The sequence below is a fragment of the Patella vulgata genome, chromosome 7, assembly GCF_932274485.2.
Source record: "Patella vulgata chromosome 7, xgPatVulg1.2, whole genome shotgun sequence".
Lineage (NCBI taxonomy): Eukaryota > Metazoa > Mollusca > Gastropoda > Patellidae > Patella > Patella vulgata.
The window spans coordinates 47,209,557-47,225,853 of NC_065885.2; the positions used below are offsets into that span (position 1 = coordinate 47,209,557).

Here is a 16,297-nt window from a genome sequence, read left to right on the forward strand (position 1 = left end):
TAGCCGTAAGCGTTCACTGCGCTGTACAGTCCTGGGCCTGTAGTGACACAGACTTCACTCAAATTTGAAAAGAATCAGAGAAACCATTGTGTAATGTGGCAGACCTCGGATTTCGGAGTATCATTACCAATTTGATGAATAAATTCAACCATGATTTTCAGTTAGCCTGGTGCCCGAAGTGTTCAAATTTGTTTGATGGACTTCCGGGTCACTTTGCTAAATGCCAATTTGGCGGCCATCTTTAAAAATGGCCTCCGTTTTTTTATTGCAATTGAGCGCGTAAAGGAACCCTTCATAACTCTTTCACAGATTGACCTATTGATATGGAATATGGCTCTAAATGTTCGCAATAACATTATACAGCTACTGTTATATGACACATGTTGGTGAATGAATCATATATTTTCCAAATCAACAGATTATTCTGAAAAAAGCAACGTTTTGGCATTTTTTTCCAATATTTATTTTATAAGTTTACTACCAAATCATGTTTAGGGTAAATTTAGCCAAATTTTGTGTGTGGTCTTCTTAAGTTATTCATTTGGCATAAATAAATACGCTCAGTGACCCAGTCTGTACAGCTGCGGTGGCCGCAAACTCAATGAAAGTCTTGAGTAGACTGTCAATTTTAAAATGTTGAGCCTCGGCGAGGTAGGGTACTAACCATGTGAACGTTTATTTAGGGTTGTCGCAATCGCAACGATATTTGGGGACCGGTTGTTTCTGAGGATAAATTTGTCACTGAAGACGATTTTGATATTATGTCAGTTCTGTGACGTCATTTTCGGTTGAATCCGTCCGATTTCCAAACTGGCCGCCAAAATTTGACGAAAAATGAATTTCTTGTTAGGATGGATGAGTATCACGCAAGGTAACACTTGTGATATATCATATATAGGGTTTACGTAGTCATTGTACTTACAATTGATCTATAAAGTTAGTTTCCCAAAATCCAAGATGGCGAAAATTCAAAATGGCAGTCAAAATTTGCCTAAAATGATCGATGCCTCGGATAATCGTCATTTTACAGTTTGATATGCCCTGTATTATGCCGCTTAAGAAGTTTTCGATGTCGCAGAACTTAAATATAACCTCTAAAAAAAGACTTTCCAAAATCCAAGATGGCGGCAAGATTTTCCCTAAAATGAATGCTTTTTCAGATAATCGTCATTTTTCTGTTTTGTACGGCTTGTAATATGTCCTTTATGGGGTTTTCAGGATCACTAAACTTAAATATTACCTCAAAAATAGATTTTGGATTTCGTAGATGATTGCTTAAGAACAAAGCGGCTTGTCTTATTATAAAAATGAGTAGTAGTTTTTTTAGGGGAGGATGGAATTAATTATACTAGATCTCATAAATCAGAAAACAAGATTTAATATCATTCCAACAAAACTGTTTGGAATTTTAATATATCTTTACATGTATATCTAGTTGTTAAGAATTTACCTATTCTGTTCGTTCAGAAATAGGCCGAAATAGTGGCTCAGTGGGTAAGGCTTAACGAGATCCGGAATTCGACCCCTGTGTCTGGGCAAATTTTTCCTCATTTCACACTGTATGACGAATAGCTATCTTCATTGACCAAGTTAGAACAGTAGGACGTTAACCCACATTGCATTTCATTTCTGGTCCACAAATGGTACTGTGATAGATTTTTACTTTGAAGAGTCTGGCTACCTTTTGTGGTATCATCTAGAATCTAGACAGATGGTATCATGGATTCATATTTGTCAATTGTGAAAGTGTAAAGTGTAAAATGTATTTCACAACAAGTTCTAAGTTTAAAAATGATAATTACAGAGATAATTTGAAATACATTTACGACTAGGTATCCCAAAAGTCATGGCTCACGATTTCCTCTTTGTTAATGTCAAAACCATCCACCTCATTGGAATTACTGTGACAATCGCAACTACTGTTTTTCTTCAGCAATGGATACTAGCCAAAGTACAAGAAACAGGAGATCTCGGCAGCGACAATGATGATATAATTTTAACATCATAGGCCTGCCTAAAGCGAAAGAGGAAATTGGTCGACATTACTTTTGTGATGCCTAGTCGTAAATGCATTTCAAATTATCTTCGCAACGATTCTTTTTAAAATTCAACTTGTTGTGAAATGGATCCGTGGATACGATATAACGAAAAAATGCGAAAAGTACCGAGATAAAAATCTGAAAAGTACTGAAAAATGCAGACAAAATACTGAAATAGTGATAAATACCGAAAAAACTTTTTTGATACTAATTACCGAAAAAATCAGAAAAACCCAAAATATCGAAAAATCAATAAATAATGAAAAAACAACAGTAATTACCGAAAAAAACACCTAAGCCACACATAAAAATTGTTAGGTGGGTCAGACTAGACCACGCATAAACATTGTGGGGAACTGTAGATTACGCATTAAAATTGTGGACACTCTAGGTGGGTAATGGGTCAGGCAAGATCAGGCATAAATATAGTGGTACACTTTCAGTTGCCCATTGAATACAATATGTCCCGCATAAGACTAGTTGGGCATTGTAGGTGGGTCATGGGTCAGGCATTTAGTAATTGAAGCATAATCAAATAACACACTATTTATGGATCACAATTTCTATAGTTTATTTCACTGCGACGTTTCAACAAGATTTCACAAGTCGTTATCAAGCATATCACATTAATAAACAAGCCAACGGTGAGACAGATGTCCCCCGTCGAAATCTCAAAATAAATAGATGACCCATAATTAATAGCACATTTATTTTTTTCAAAAGTATCGAGTAATCAAACTGATTATCAACTACACACTAAATTTCATCACTCTCTATCAAAGTTATCTTGCCCTAAAGCAGTGGACACATTAGCCGAATCGTTCGGACGAATCAATCGGCGCCGAATTTTATTCGGCCGAATGGGTGGACACACTAGCAGAATGGTTCGCCCGATTCAACCTGTCGGTTGCATCGCCTTTCACATCACATGATTAAACATGGCGGCGTCTATGGCTTCAATCTGTCACGTGACTTCTCGATATGAGTGGTGATTGGCTAATGAATTTTATATTCGGCCGAATGCTTCGGCGAAGCGGACACACCAGACGAATATAATTCGGCCGAATATATCAAACCTGATTGATTCGGGCGAATCATTCGGCCGAATGACAGTGGACACACTAGGCGAATTTCGACGCCGATTGATTCGGCCGAACGATTCGGCCGAATCATTCGGCTAGTGTGTCCACTGCTTTAAGCATCGATCAATGAAATTGCTTAGCTCTGCTTAGCTTTAGCTCGAAATGTTAATTACTGAACCGAGTCAAGACATTCACCTAATGAACATTTACATCAAGTTTCAGCATTCTACCTCAATTAAAAGCAGAGTTATTGTGTTCCAAAGTCTTGACCAATAATATAATGAATCTATATTCAGAGTTTCATCGCCGTCACTTCATTATAATCAAAGTTATCGTGCCCCAAAGCATCAACCAATCAGATAGCTTATCTCTGCTTACCCTAAACAGACAATGTTCATCATCAACTCCATCAAGGCATTCACCCAATGAACGCCAACCAGCCAACACCAAGTTTGAACATTCTACCTCAATTAGAATGAGAGTTATTGTGTTCTAAAGTCTCGGTCAATCAAATTGCTTATCGTTCTGCTTACCCTGAGCAGAAAATGCCCATTATCGAACTTAGTCAAGGTATTGATGTAATGAAACTATACACCAAGTTTTATCACTCTCACTTAATTAGAACTAAAGTACTATCGTGTCCCAAAGCATCAACCAATCAAATTGCTTATCTCTGCTTACCCTAAGCAAAAAATGCTCATTATCGAACTTAGTCAAGGAATTGATGTAATAAACACCTACACCAAGTTTGAACACTTTAGCTAAATTAGAAAGAGAGTTATTGTGTCCCAAAAAGTGTGACGGGCGGACGGACGGACAGACGAACCAATTTTAATAGTCCACTGCTTTCTTCGAAAGGCGGGGGCCAATAAAATGAAAAGAATATGGTTATATATATATATACAAGAGCAGTGCGGACTCTCCAATGGGATGCAAAATCAGCTAGCATGGGCAACTGTCCCAAGCCCTTAGATAAACAAATGCACATAGGTATAAACTGTAATTGGTATAGATAAGCACAAGAATAAAAGATCAAACAATTATTTAAGCGGTATAATGAACCACGAGCAATTGGCCATAACAGTAAAAACATGATAACGACTTGTGAAATCTTGTTGGAACGTCGGAGTGAAATAAACTATAGTAATTGTTATCCATAAACAGTGTGTTATTTGCTTATAAAAAGACATATTACAAGCTACATCAAACAGAAAATCGATCATTTTACGGATATTCTGGCCGCCATTTTGAATATTCACCATCTTGGATTTTTTTAAACGCTCTGTGTTTTGGTTAATTTTAAGTTCAGTAATCCCTTTCAATTGGATATTACATGTAATATCAAACTGTGAAATAACTGATAAATTGGCCATTTGAGCAAATTTTGGCCGCCATTTTGAATTTCTGCCATCTTGGATTTGGGACACTCATATTAGAGATTATTTTTTATGATCAGTGTTTCTGATATCTAGTAAATCACTTTAGTTGACCAAATAGATAATTTGGCTTATATGGGTCTGAACAAGATTTTTTAGTAAACTTATGAACAGACATCATGAAAAAAAACCCCGAAAATATTGCTGTTTTCATAAGTCTTTTATTTTGAAACCGATAGCATTGATTAAGAAACATGTATCATATACCAGCAGATTTAGAATTGTATTATGTACATTTTGAGCCATATTAAATATCCGTAGGTGAACCTGTTGAGGAGTTGTGGAGGTTTCCCTGACTTGCACTATTTCAAATAAAAAAAATGGCGGCCATTTTTAAATGTAGACCGTCTAGTCTGCTTAGTGAATAACGTAGGTTGTCAATGACGTCAGAATTTTAGAACGTGACCAAAACACCACAATAAAAAGGGCGATAAACCAAATAAAATAACGCCAAAAGATTAATAAACTAACAGATTTGCAACTAATCGGAATTATTAAATGTAATTGCACAAAATATAATACGTTTATATACCACACAAGAAATGCAAAACTGGTATGCTGAAGAAATTGTACTATGCAAGTGTATTTTTAAAGGCATAATATAAGAGCGATAATCCAGATAGGATTAGGTTACTACAGAAAATTTAAAATGAAATTTTTAAATTGAATCATTAGTCAGTTGTATACTAACTTAGTATGTTGAAGACATAGAAGTTTCAAAATTGCTTTTAAAATACGTTATTGTGTACCGCCTTTGGCAGTGCACTTAAAGTAGCTAAGTCTCTAACTCAATATCCTCCAAAATCTTCGACATTCAAAACTCGAATTATTTGCCAATTTAAATCAACATTGATGTTGTGATCTTACCGGGAAAAGATGGGCTTCTGATATTCAATATTTAAGACAAAATAAACACTTTACCATTGGTACACTAATCGTGTACCATAATGCGTTTCAACGCCATTTGTAACAAGGGGCTAGAAAAACGAGGCTAGGCATATTCAACAATTCATGTCAAACGGTAACGTCATATTCGTATCTGGAGAGCATGCGCAATAAATACGATCGGTGTAGACTGGAATAACCAGACGTCAGAGATTGTCATTCGATTGAGACTTCTGACGTATTTCGCCGAACATAACTGATAAGAAATTAAGAGTAAAAACAGAAACTATTGAATGTAAATCAGTTATATGCATTCATAATTACATTATTATACGCGTTGCGAACCATTTGTATCAATTTCTAGGTCTCAAATATTAGCGATTTAGCTCCTTTAAAATAAAGAGATTTTATTCGGGAAAGAAATAGTTCTTTATCGTTACATATTGTTAAAAATCGTAATGCCTGAGAATAGAAAACACTATACAGCGTGGTATCTGGTATGTTACTATAAATTGACGGGTATTTTACTACTTCAAAACCAAATTTGTCCGTTTTGTCGAAAATGCCGACATTAAATTTATTGTTAATTATGTAAATGTCCAGGTCAAGAACAGACGCATTTATTATATCAGAATTTTCTTTATATAATATTAATTCTGGGGGATATATTTCACTTTTATATTTGTTGAAATTTCCTTTGTCATTGATGGGTGTTATGTCGTCAATGTATCGGAAGGTATAGTTTAGTAGACTTTTAGCTACTTTGGGGGGGGGGGGGGTTGGATGGCTGAATGGTTAGCGTGCGCGCGCTGTATCATAAAGTCTGTCATTGAGTCGACTGGCGTGGTTTGGAATCCCCGGTTGTACGTGACAAGGAGTAGGGTCGCCTGTCCAACCTCGTGGGTATTCTCCGGGTCCTCCGGTTTCCTCCCACTGCTAAAGACCCCTATGCGCAAGCGAATTATTGAAATAAAATTAAACCATATGTTAGTCCCGAAATGACCTAGTTTGTGTTGAGTGGACGTTAAACCCCATTTCTCTCTCTCTCTCTCTCTCTCTCTCTTAGCTACTTTGTGATCTGTTTTTCGTTTATGATCCTGAAAGCAGAATTCATATCTATATAACTGTGCATTTGCCATAAATATAGAGACAAAGCGAGTAAATTCTGATTGTGGCTACGAGCGCTGAACAATCTGTTTTACAGAGGAACTGGGAAAGTCTTCTTAAAACTCGGTATAAGACGACTGCCTTCTAATGGCGCGTGCATTGTTTACATAAGACGTTGTGACTTGTGAGCGTGAACTGGTCCGGGCAGAATGTTGCCTTTTACTCATTTTATGTATCTATTTACATTCAAGAGGAAATATTTTTTATACGCCCACATTTTCATGTGACGTATATTGTCCTCGCCCCTGTCCGTCCGTCCACAATTGTTTGTGGACACTCTACAGGTCACAATTTTTATCAGATTTCAACGAAACTTGAAATATAGGTTTATCTCCCTAAGATCTTGGTCCTTTTCGATATTGGCATGTATCGGACCGTAACTTCATGGATTATGGCCCCTGGTTGTACGAAAAACTCGCGTTTATCGCTTGTGGACCCTATAGAGGTCACAATTTTTATCTGATTTTGTTGAAATTTGAAATGTAAGTTTATAACCCAAAGATCTTCTAGAGTTTAGCTTTTGGACCCTATAGAGGTCACAATTTTTATCTGATTTTGTTGAAATTTGAAATGTAAGTTTATAACCCAAAGATCTTGGATTCGGTATTTGCGCATATCGGACCGAAACTTCCTTAATTATGGCCCCTGATTGTACGAAAAATCACGTTTTTTTTAGCTTGTGGACCCTATGGAGGCCACAATTTTATTCCGATTTAAAAACCCGTTTGAATATATCACCGTTGCACCTCAATGACGGTTAAGTTCGAATTTCGTGAAAATCGGAACAAAACTGCCGGAAAACAATGGCCGCCCCCGTACGCAAACAGTGTAAAAATATGGTATATCAAGGTTGTGGACTTCTAGAGCTCACAATTTTGATCAGATTTTGATGAAACCTGAAATACTGTTTTTATAACCCAAAGAATTTGGTTCCTTTCGATATTTGCGCATATCGGATCGTAACTTACTGAATTATGGCCCCTGAGTGAACGAAAAATCGTGTTTTTAGCTTCTGGACCCTATAGAGGTCATAATTTTTATCTGATTTAAAAAACCGTTCCAATATATCAGTGTTACACCCTATGGATGGTTGGGTTCGAATTTTGTGAAAATCGGCCCAAAACTGACAGACAAAATGGCAGCCCCTTGTTCCCGAATAGCGTAAAAATATGGTATATCAAGGTTGTGGGCCCTCTAGAGGTCACAACTTTCTTCTGATTTTGATGAAACTTGAAGTGTAAGTTTATAACCCAAAGATCAAGGTTCCTCTCGATATTCGCGCATATCGGACGGTAACTTCCTGAATTATGGCTCCTGATTGTACGAAAAATAGCGTTTTTAGCTTGTGGACCCTATAACGGTCATAATTTTTATCCGATTTAAAATAAACAACGTTTGAATATATCACCGTTACTCCCTAAGGATGGTTGAGTACGAATTTCGTAAAAATCGAACCAAAACTGACAGACAAAATGGACGCCCTTCGTACTCAAATAGCGTAAAATATGGTATATCAATGTTGTGGACCCTCTAGAGGTTACAATTTTCTTCTGATTTTGGTGAAACTTGAAATGTAAGTTTATAACCCAAAGATCTTGGTTCTTTTCCATATTCACGCATATCAGATAGCAAATTCCTGAATTATGGCCCCTGGTTGTACGAAAAATCGCGTTTTTAGCTTGAAGTCCCTCTAGATGTCACAATTATTATCCGATTTGAAAATAAAACGTTAAAATTTATCACCGTTACACCGTAAATAAATATATCACCGTTACTCCCTAAGGATGGTTGAGTACGAATTTCGTAAAAATCGGACCAAAACTGACAGACAAAATGGACGCCCTTCGTACTCAAATAGCGTAAAATATGGTATATCAATGTTGTGGACCCTCTAGAGGTTACAATTTTCTTCTGATTTTGGTGAAACTTGAAATGTAAGTTTATAACCCAAAGATCTTGGTTCTTTTCCATATTCACGCATATCAGATAGCAAATTCCTGAATTATGGCCCCTGGTTGTACGAAAAATCGCGTTTTTAGCTTGAAGTCCCTCTAGATGTCACAATTATTATCCGATTTGAAAAAAAAAACGTTAAAATTTATCACCGTTACACCGTAAATAAATATATCACCGTTACTCCCTAAGGATGGTTGAGTACGAATTTCGTAAGAATCGGACCAAAACTGACAGACAAAATGGACGCCCTTCGTACTCAAATAGCGTAAAATATGGTATATCAATGTTGTGGACCCTCTAGAGGTTACAATTTTCTTCTGATTTTGGTGAAACTTGAAATGTAAGTTTATAACCCAAAGATCTTGGTTTTTTTCCATATTCACGCATATCAGATAGCAAATTCCTGAATTATGAACCGTTTAAATATATCACTATTCCACCATAATGAAGGTTAAATTCGAATTTCGGGAAAATCGAAATGAAACTGCCCGACAAAATGGCCGCTCTTTGTACGCAAATTGTATAAAAGTATATATGCAATACGAAGGTTGTGGATCCTCTAAAAGTCACAATTCTTATCCGATTCTGATGAAACTTAAAACATATCTATATATCCCAAAGATCTCAGTCCCTTTTGATATTTGCGTATTCCAGACCATAACTTTCTGGATTATTGCCCCTGATTGTACAAAAAATCCCGTTTGTTTTTAGCTTGTTCTCTGTCCATCTCTTGCAAAATGTGGGCGTATCCTGCCTGGCAGCCGCCGGTTTTCTTTAGACATAGGCTACTTCATACACTATAATTTATTTGTCTATTCAAAAATATGTTCTAGAATTTAATTTGCAGCGGGAAAAAAGGTAATATTGCGAGCTCATCAGCTGCATTGATATCATCCGTATCACTGATTTTAGTCGACATTAAAATAAAATGAAATAGGGTTAAACGTCCTGCTTTTCTTTACCGTACCGTACCTTTCTATATATAATCTCGTCAAATTTTAAGGTCAACAATCGGAGACTATCGCTCGCTTGCTTACGCAGTTGCATTATCCTTACTATCGCCGCAGTTTGTCTGTCACCACTACTCATCCGATCTCTCTTACTACTCTCAGGCAATATCGAACCCAACCCAGGCCCAAATACACAAAACAATAACCGACTCTCAGTAGTGCATTTGAATGTAAGGAGCCTTAAAATAAACTTGATTTGATAACTGCAGAATTAACTAGCTATGATATAATAACATTAAGTGCAACATGGAGTGACAAAAACATCACATCTGAGTCTATAGCTTTACCTAACTACTATCTGCCTGTCAGGAAAGATAGAAATAACCGCGGGGGTGGGGTGATTATTTATGTTCGTAATTCCATATCATTCAAACGTAGAAATGACTTAGAAAATGAATCCATTGAATCTATTTGGATAGAAATTAACTCGAATCATAACAAGTTTCTGCTTGGTACCTACTACAGACCACCCTCCTCAACATCGAATATCAATCAACAGATTTTTAATTCTTTTCAACAAGCTATTACTGATCCGATTGATAAGTGCATAATTTTAGGAGATTTTAATATTGACTTGCATAGGAAAACAATTAGCTTTATCCACGATGCAAATAACTTATTAGACCTGACTCAGTTAATAAATAAATCAACCCATTATAGCAAAACCGGTACACACAATTCCCTACTAGACCTGATTTTAATAACTTCAAACCTACGCTCAGTTGAATGTGATGTGTTAGATGTGACCATTGCCCAGTCTTTTGAAAGCTCTCTTTTACTGTTCCTAAACAAAAATGCTTCAAACGAATGATATGGAATTACGAAAACACAAACCTTGAGGGTATACGCACAGAAACAATAAACACCAATTGGTACAATCTTGTTGATCGCTCTGATATTGATGCATCCTGTGTCCAATTTACTAGCAAATTGATCATAATAGCAAAAAATAATATACCTAACAAATTAGTAACAATTAGGCAAAACGATAAACTTTGGATGAATAACAGCATTAGAAGAATAAAAAAGAAAAAAAAATAGATTACATAAGAGAGCAGTAAAAAGAAATTTGGAAACTGATTGGCAAAATTTTCGTAAAATAAGAAATGACTACATAAATCTGATAAGGAAATGCAAAAAAGCATACTTTGAGAAAATTGACACAAAAATTAATGATAAAGAAAATTTTGGCACTAAAAAATGGTGGAATGTAATAAACGCATACACCAAGACACAGGCTGTATCCTCAAACGAGCCCCCGCCACTAACAGTTGGAAATGATACAATGTTTACGCCCACCGATAAAGCCAATGCCCTTAATAATTTTTTCTTTCGACAAACTGAACTGTTAAGTACTAACAAAACTCTTCCACACCTCCAAATGAATACTAATAGCTTAGACTCGATTGTACCAACCCCTGGAAAAGTTAAGGACTTAATAGATAGCCTAGATACATCAACAGCTTCAGGTCCAGATGAAATAAGCTCAAAAATCTTAAAATATATCGTTAATGAAATTAGTAATCCCTTATGCCAACTTTTTCGTTTTTCACTAGATACACACACTGTCCCAAACTTATGGAAATTTGTAAATGTCATGGCTATTTTCAAAAAGGACATCTAACCGACTGCTGCAATTACAGACCCATTTCACTCTTGAGCATTATTATAAAAAAAATTTGAGAAAATAATATATAAACACGTCTTTAACTTCTTCAAGGACAATTCAATACTAATAGCACTTCAAAGTGGCTTTCTTCCGGGTGATTCAACTATCTTCCAATTAATAGATCTAAATCACTTCTTTTGTCAAGCCATTGATCATGACAAATATACCAGGATCGTGTTTTGTGACATCAGCAAGGCTTTTGACAGAGTCTGGCACGCCGGACTCTGTCATAAGCTGGAAGCTGCTGGGGTCAGGGGAGGACTGCTGTCATGGTTCAAGAACTATCTTGAAAATCGATAACAATGTGTTGTCATAAACGGAATATCCTCGGACCCCAGGGGTATTCCCGCTGGTGTCCCACAGGGAGGCGTATTGGGACCATTATTATTTTTATTATATATAAATGACATTGTGAATAATTTACAATCGAACATCCGACATTTTGCTGATGATACCTCTCTGTATCTGAAAATAGACGACCCAGAGGCATGCGCACTTACATTAAATAAAGATCTTGAAACAATTAATACATGGGCGGAAACATGGCTAGTGACATTTAACCCCCTCAAGACAGAAACTCTGACCTTCACAACTAAACGCAGTATTGTAGAACCACCCCTACTAATGAACTCAATAGGAATAAAGGAAGTAACTGAACATAAACACCTCGGACTTATCTTTCAAAGCAATTGTAAATGGAACGGCCACATTGATAGCATAATTAGCAAAGTATCAAAATTAGTAAACAGTCTTCGCTCCTTGAAATATCGTCTAAATAGAAAATCGCTACACACCCTATATTCTTCCTTCATTCTGCCACACCTTGATTATGCCGATGTTATCTGGGACGGGTGCACTGACTACTTATGTAATAATCTTGAATACCTTCAGCCTGACGCACTACGCACTATTTGTGGGGCAGTTAAGGGTACTAGCCATGCTTCCCTCTACGCAGAAACTGGGTTTATTCCACTCAAAGAAAGACGAAATCGACATAAATTAAAACTACTTTACAAAATCATCAATAACCTAACCCCTCCTTATCTTAAGAATCTCATAAATCTAGAACCTGCAAACAAATATTCCCTTCGTAACGAAGACAAATTAAAAGGAACTCGCTGTCGTACTGAAATCTTTGCTAAATCATTTATCCCATCCAGTATAAGGGAGTGGAATAAACTCAGTACCCCTGCGAAATCTGATATCAAAGTTCCTTCGTTTTATTATAACGGTCAGCAGAAACCTCAAATAATCCATTGTAAATTACGACTTCGATGCTCTGACCTGCAGGATCACAAATTCCTACGACATATTGCCGACAGTCCCGCATGCCTCTGCGGTCATATATTTGAAGATCCCGATCATTACCTCCTGCGATGTTCCTTACATTCAATTGCACGAACAGAAACCATAGACAAATTACAACAGGATTTTAAAAATATAAACTGTCTTTTATTCGGCTCCACAGCCTACAGTCTTGATGTTAATTCTAATATTTTTAATCAGGTCCATAAATTTATAGATATATCAAACAGATTCTAATCCCATCTCGATCAAATAATAGTTTATCTTCTCTTTTATGTATGTATAGTCTCTCTAATGCTGATTATTATTAAAAGATTCTTACTGTCCTTGCATATGTATAATTATTAACTACTGTATATACTGTACATTTTCACCCATTTTATTATATCTATATAATATGTATGTGTTTGCCATTTTAACTATGTATTTTGTATTAATAATATATATGTATATACAAATTATTTAGGGAGAGGGGTTTTACATAGGCTAAGCCTGTTCCCCAATCCCATTCAGTCAACCTGAATAAAAATATGGTTTAAAAAAAAAAAAAATTTGCTAATGAAGACGGGCATACACGCCATGCAGTTGGCTATGAGGGAAATTTTGACAACACGTGACATGACGTAACAAAACGTGATATGACGTAACATGGGGCGAAGTTGTGGATAGCGTATAATATGCAGTAGCTCTACTGTCTGCTACATAATGAAGACCGAGAGAAATTCGAGTTTTGTCCATGCAATTGTACTATAAGGGAAATCTCGCCCAGGCGGCAGCACTATGGGGTATTTTTTTGACTGCCAACAGCCAGATGGTTCTTTAAAGTGCTGCCAATGTGAAATAACATTTCATTCGATCACTGATATCAAATAAAATAGTGTTGATTTTGACTAAACGTCCAACCGTGCCATTTGAAGACAATTCTATGATAACTTTAATTATATTTAGTGCATGTGCAGGGACTTGGTAGGGAGAAATGGGGTTTAATGTCCACTCGACACAAACTAGGTCATTTTGGGACTAACATATGGTTTAGTTTTATTTCAATAATTCGCTTGCGCCTAGGGGTCTTTAGCAGTGGGAGGACCCGGACAAAACACACGAGGTTGGACAGGCGACCCTACTCCTAGTCACGTACAACCGGGGATTCGAAACAACCTAGTTGACTCAATGACAGGCCTTTTGATACAGCACGCATGTGCTAACCATTCGGCCATCCAACCCCCTTCTGTTGGTGGAAATTGGAATAATTGTAATAAATCTTGACGCATTTCACCGAAACAAGTCAGTACTGATTTTCGCAGTTTTAGTTATTACTTATTTCGGTAAACACGTATGGGACAAAATATAATCTCAGATTGCCCATATCTAGGCTATTTCTCAACGGATTTTCGTCGGGATTCTTTCGATGGTTTTTCGAAATTTCGCTCGATTAGTTTTAGCATAAAAGATTTGCGAAAGTTTTATACAGCATTTTTGTCGACATTCAAGATGGCGTATTTCCGTTGATATCTGCGGTATCAAGTTGAAACTCGGTAGGAATAAGGAACACATTGGTGCCTTCATAGGCCCTATCACATTTTTTGTAACAGCTTCCGGAAATTTCCGAGGCCTTTCGAGTTTTCCCGACATAAATAGTTCTCTAAATTTCAAAAATAGACTAAAATGGCGTATGGTGGTGTTAGCCCCAGATATTGTCTTTCATTTTCAGAGACCTTGTTCAATAACATTTTCAACCGTTTGGCCGCCCTATTGGATTTTACAAAAAAGCCTTCAAATCGACACTCAACAGCCATTTTTAATCCTATTTTCAAAAACTTTTTTTTATGTTTTGAAGCCAGCCAAGGTGGCAACAATTCTAAGGGGGCCGATTTTTTAATTTCGATTTTGTTTACTTCCGGTTGAAATATTTCGATATTTATAGCCTACTATCACGTGACTTTTGTATCTCAGTGACCTTTGACCTTGACTCATACTAACAACTAATATCAAAAAGATTGGCCTTGAAGTATAACTTCGGGTTTTATTAAGAGTTCAAAATAGCAGGTATTTTCACGTTAATAGGTATTAGACGTTACTATACTCAATAGTTCATGGTGTATCTAGATAGTGGGGGTAATCTGGTGTAGCATGGCGTGACATGACGTGACATTGTCAATAGCGCATAATATACTATAGTTTTTTCTTCCAACCGAAGGACTAGTCGTTTTTCATCGACAGGCCATCCATTCTGTATCACCAACAAGTGTTAAAACGGGCAGGTAAATCCACCCACGAGAAACTTTCTTGCCGAACACCAGACCTCCTGGTTACTGGACAAGCGCCATACCCACTGAGCCCCCGGAATCAAATGTGTGAACATAGCGCACAATGACTGGCAAACCATTCTGCGGCCACTGAGACATCTCAATCCGCAGCATCTCTCGATGCCCTGATTAACATCCCAAATCTTGCTCTCAAATTAAAAATTTATAAGACACACGCCAAATATAAATCATATTTTTTTAATTCATTACAGCGATACAGGGATACATTGGTGAATGTACATCTGTTATACACACAAAGACTACATAAACCTTTTCCGTTTCAAAATTCTCGAAATATACCTAAAATGTCGGCCAACTAGCTAAGTGTCTGTTCTAAAGAGGAGCTAATTGTAGACAAATAGCGTAAGATTGATTTTATATCTATCTGCAATATCAAACATATTTAAAATACAGATGTGACGTCATCCTTTGATGTTGGCGCACATATATTATCATCTGCAAGAGTTCCCCCTCCCTTTCTCTTCATTTTATATCTTACAAAGCTAAAAATAACCTTATATTTGCACTTTTAACTTAACAGCCCTTAACAACTACTTCTTGTGCAGAAACATCATGTCAATGTTTTCTGATATTTTCCTCATGCAAGTAAGACCAGGAAGACATTTTTGTACCTCCTGACTCACTGGGTATAATGACAGTATTCGGTCTAAATATTAAAGTAAATATTACCCACCATATAATGTTGTATTTCTGCAGCACCTTGAGATCCGAGCGTTGGGATTAGACGTGTTTTAGTTTTATTTGCAACTGGATACCGTGACATGATTATAACCGTTTTCTTGTTAGATTGTGTTAATTTTCCATAAAATATCTTGTTAAGGCCAAGAATGATAATAATGGTCATAAACCCAACTATAATAAGGTAAGCAAGCGAATCCATAACAGTTCCTTCCACTTAACTGATTCACATTGCACTCTGTGGTGATATGTAGCAATAACGTGTTATTCTCTCATAAACCGGTACATATGTCTTGACCATCCAGCCCGAAATATAGCTACCGCGCATAATAAACTGTCGTCTGCATGTCAGTACTTAATAAACCTGTCTCTAACTACTGCCTACAATCGCACTTTGTGTTGGGCAATGTGTAACCACCCATTTAAAGGAGCACAGCTGTTTGAACGAAGTTTAAAAACACATTTGACGTGGGTTGATATGTATTTCAATCACTCACGTGCTATGCAATTATTCAATTAAAGTTTCATTTCGCTTCACGTATTCTAGTCTAGTTTTTTACTTCAATAAAAAATCTGTCGTCTCAACATTGCAAGGGCGGATCCAGAGGGGGTTGGGGGGTCGACCCCCCCCCCCCCTGATCAGCTACATATAATCTTTTGTAAATCAACACTTTTTATGAGAAAAGTTTCTGGGCCGTGTGCTTTATCCATTATCGTCAGATGTGGGACAGGATGGGCAGTCA

General features: G+C 36.7%; 1 protein-coding gene across 5 annotated transcripts in view; it reads right to left on the bottom strand.

Moving 5' to 3' along the window:
- LOC126828369 (uncharacterized) overlaps nucleotides 1–15,850 on the bottom strand; it is a 135,696-nt gene extending 119,846 nt beyond the window's left edge. For 3 of the 5 annotated variants that reach the window (XR_007683005.2, XM_050558139.2, XM_050558138.2), the window contains exon 1: nucleotides 15,550–15,847. Coding sequence is in view for 4 of the 5 variants with exons in the window: in XM_050558139.2 (XP_050414096.1) it covers nucleotides 15,550–15,756 (207 nt within the window). In the remaining variant the exon portion in view is untranslated. Of the gene's footprint in view, nucleotides 1–15,549 lie in introns of all 5 variants that reach the window. The other 2 variants (XM_050558140.2, XM_050558143.2) reach the window with 2 other exon arrangements.
- Nucleotides 15,851–16,297: the final 447 nt, after the last annotated feature.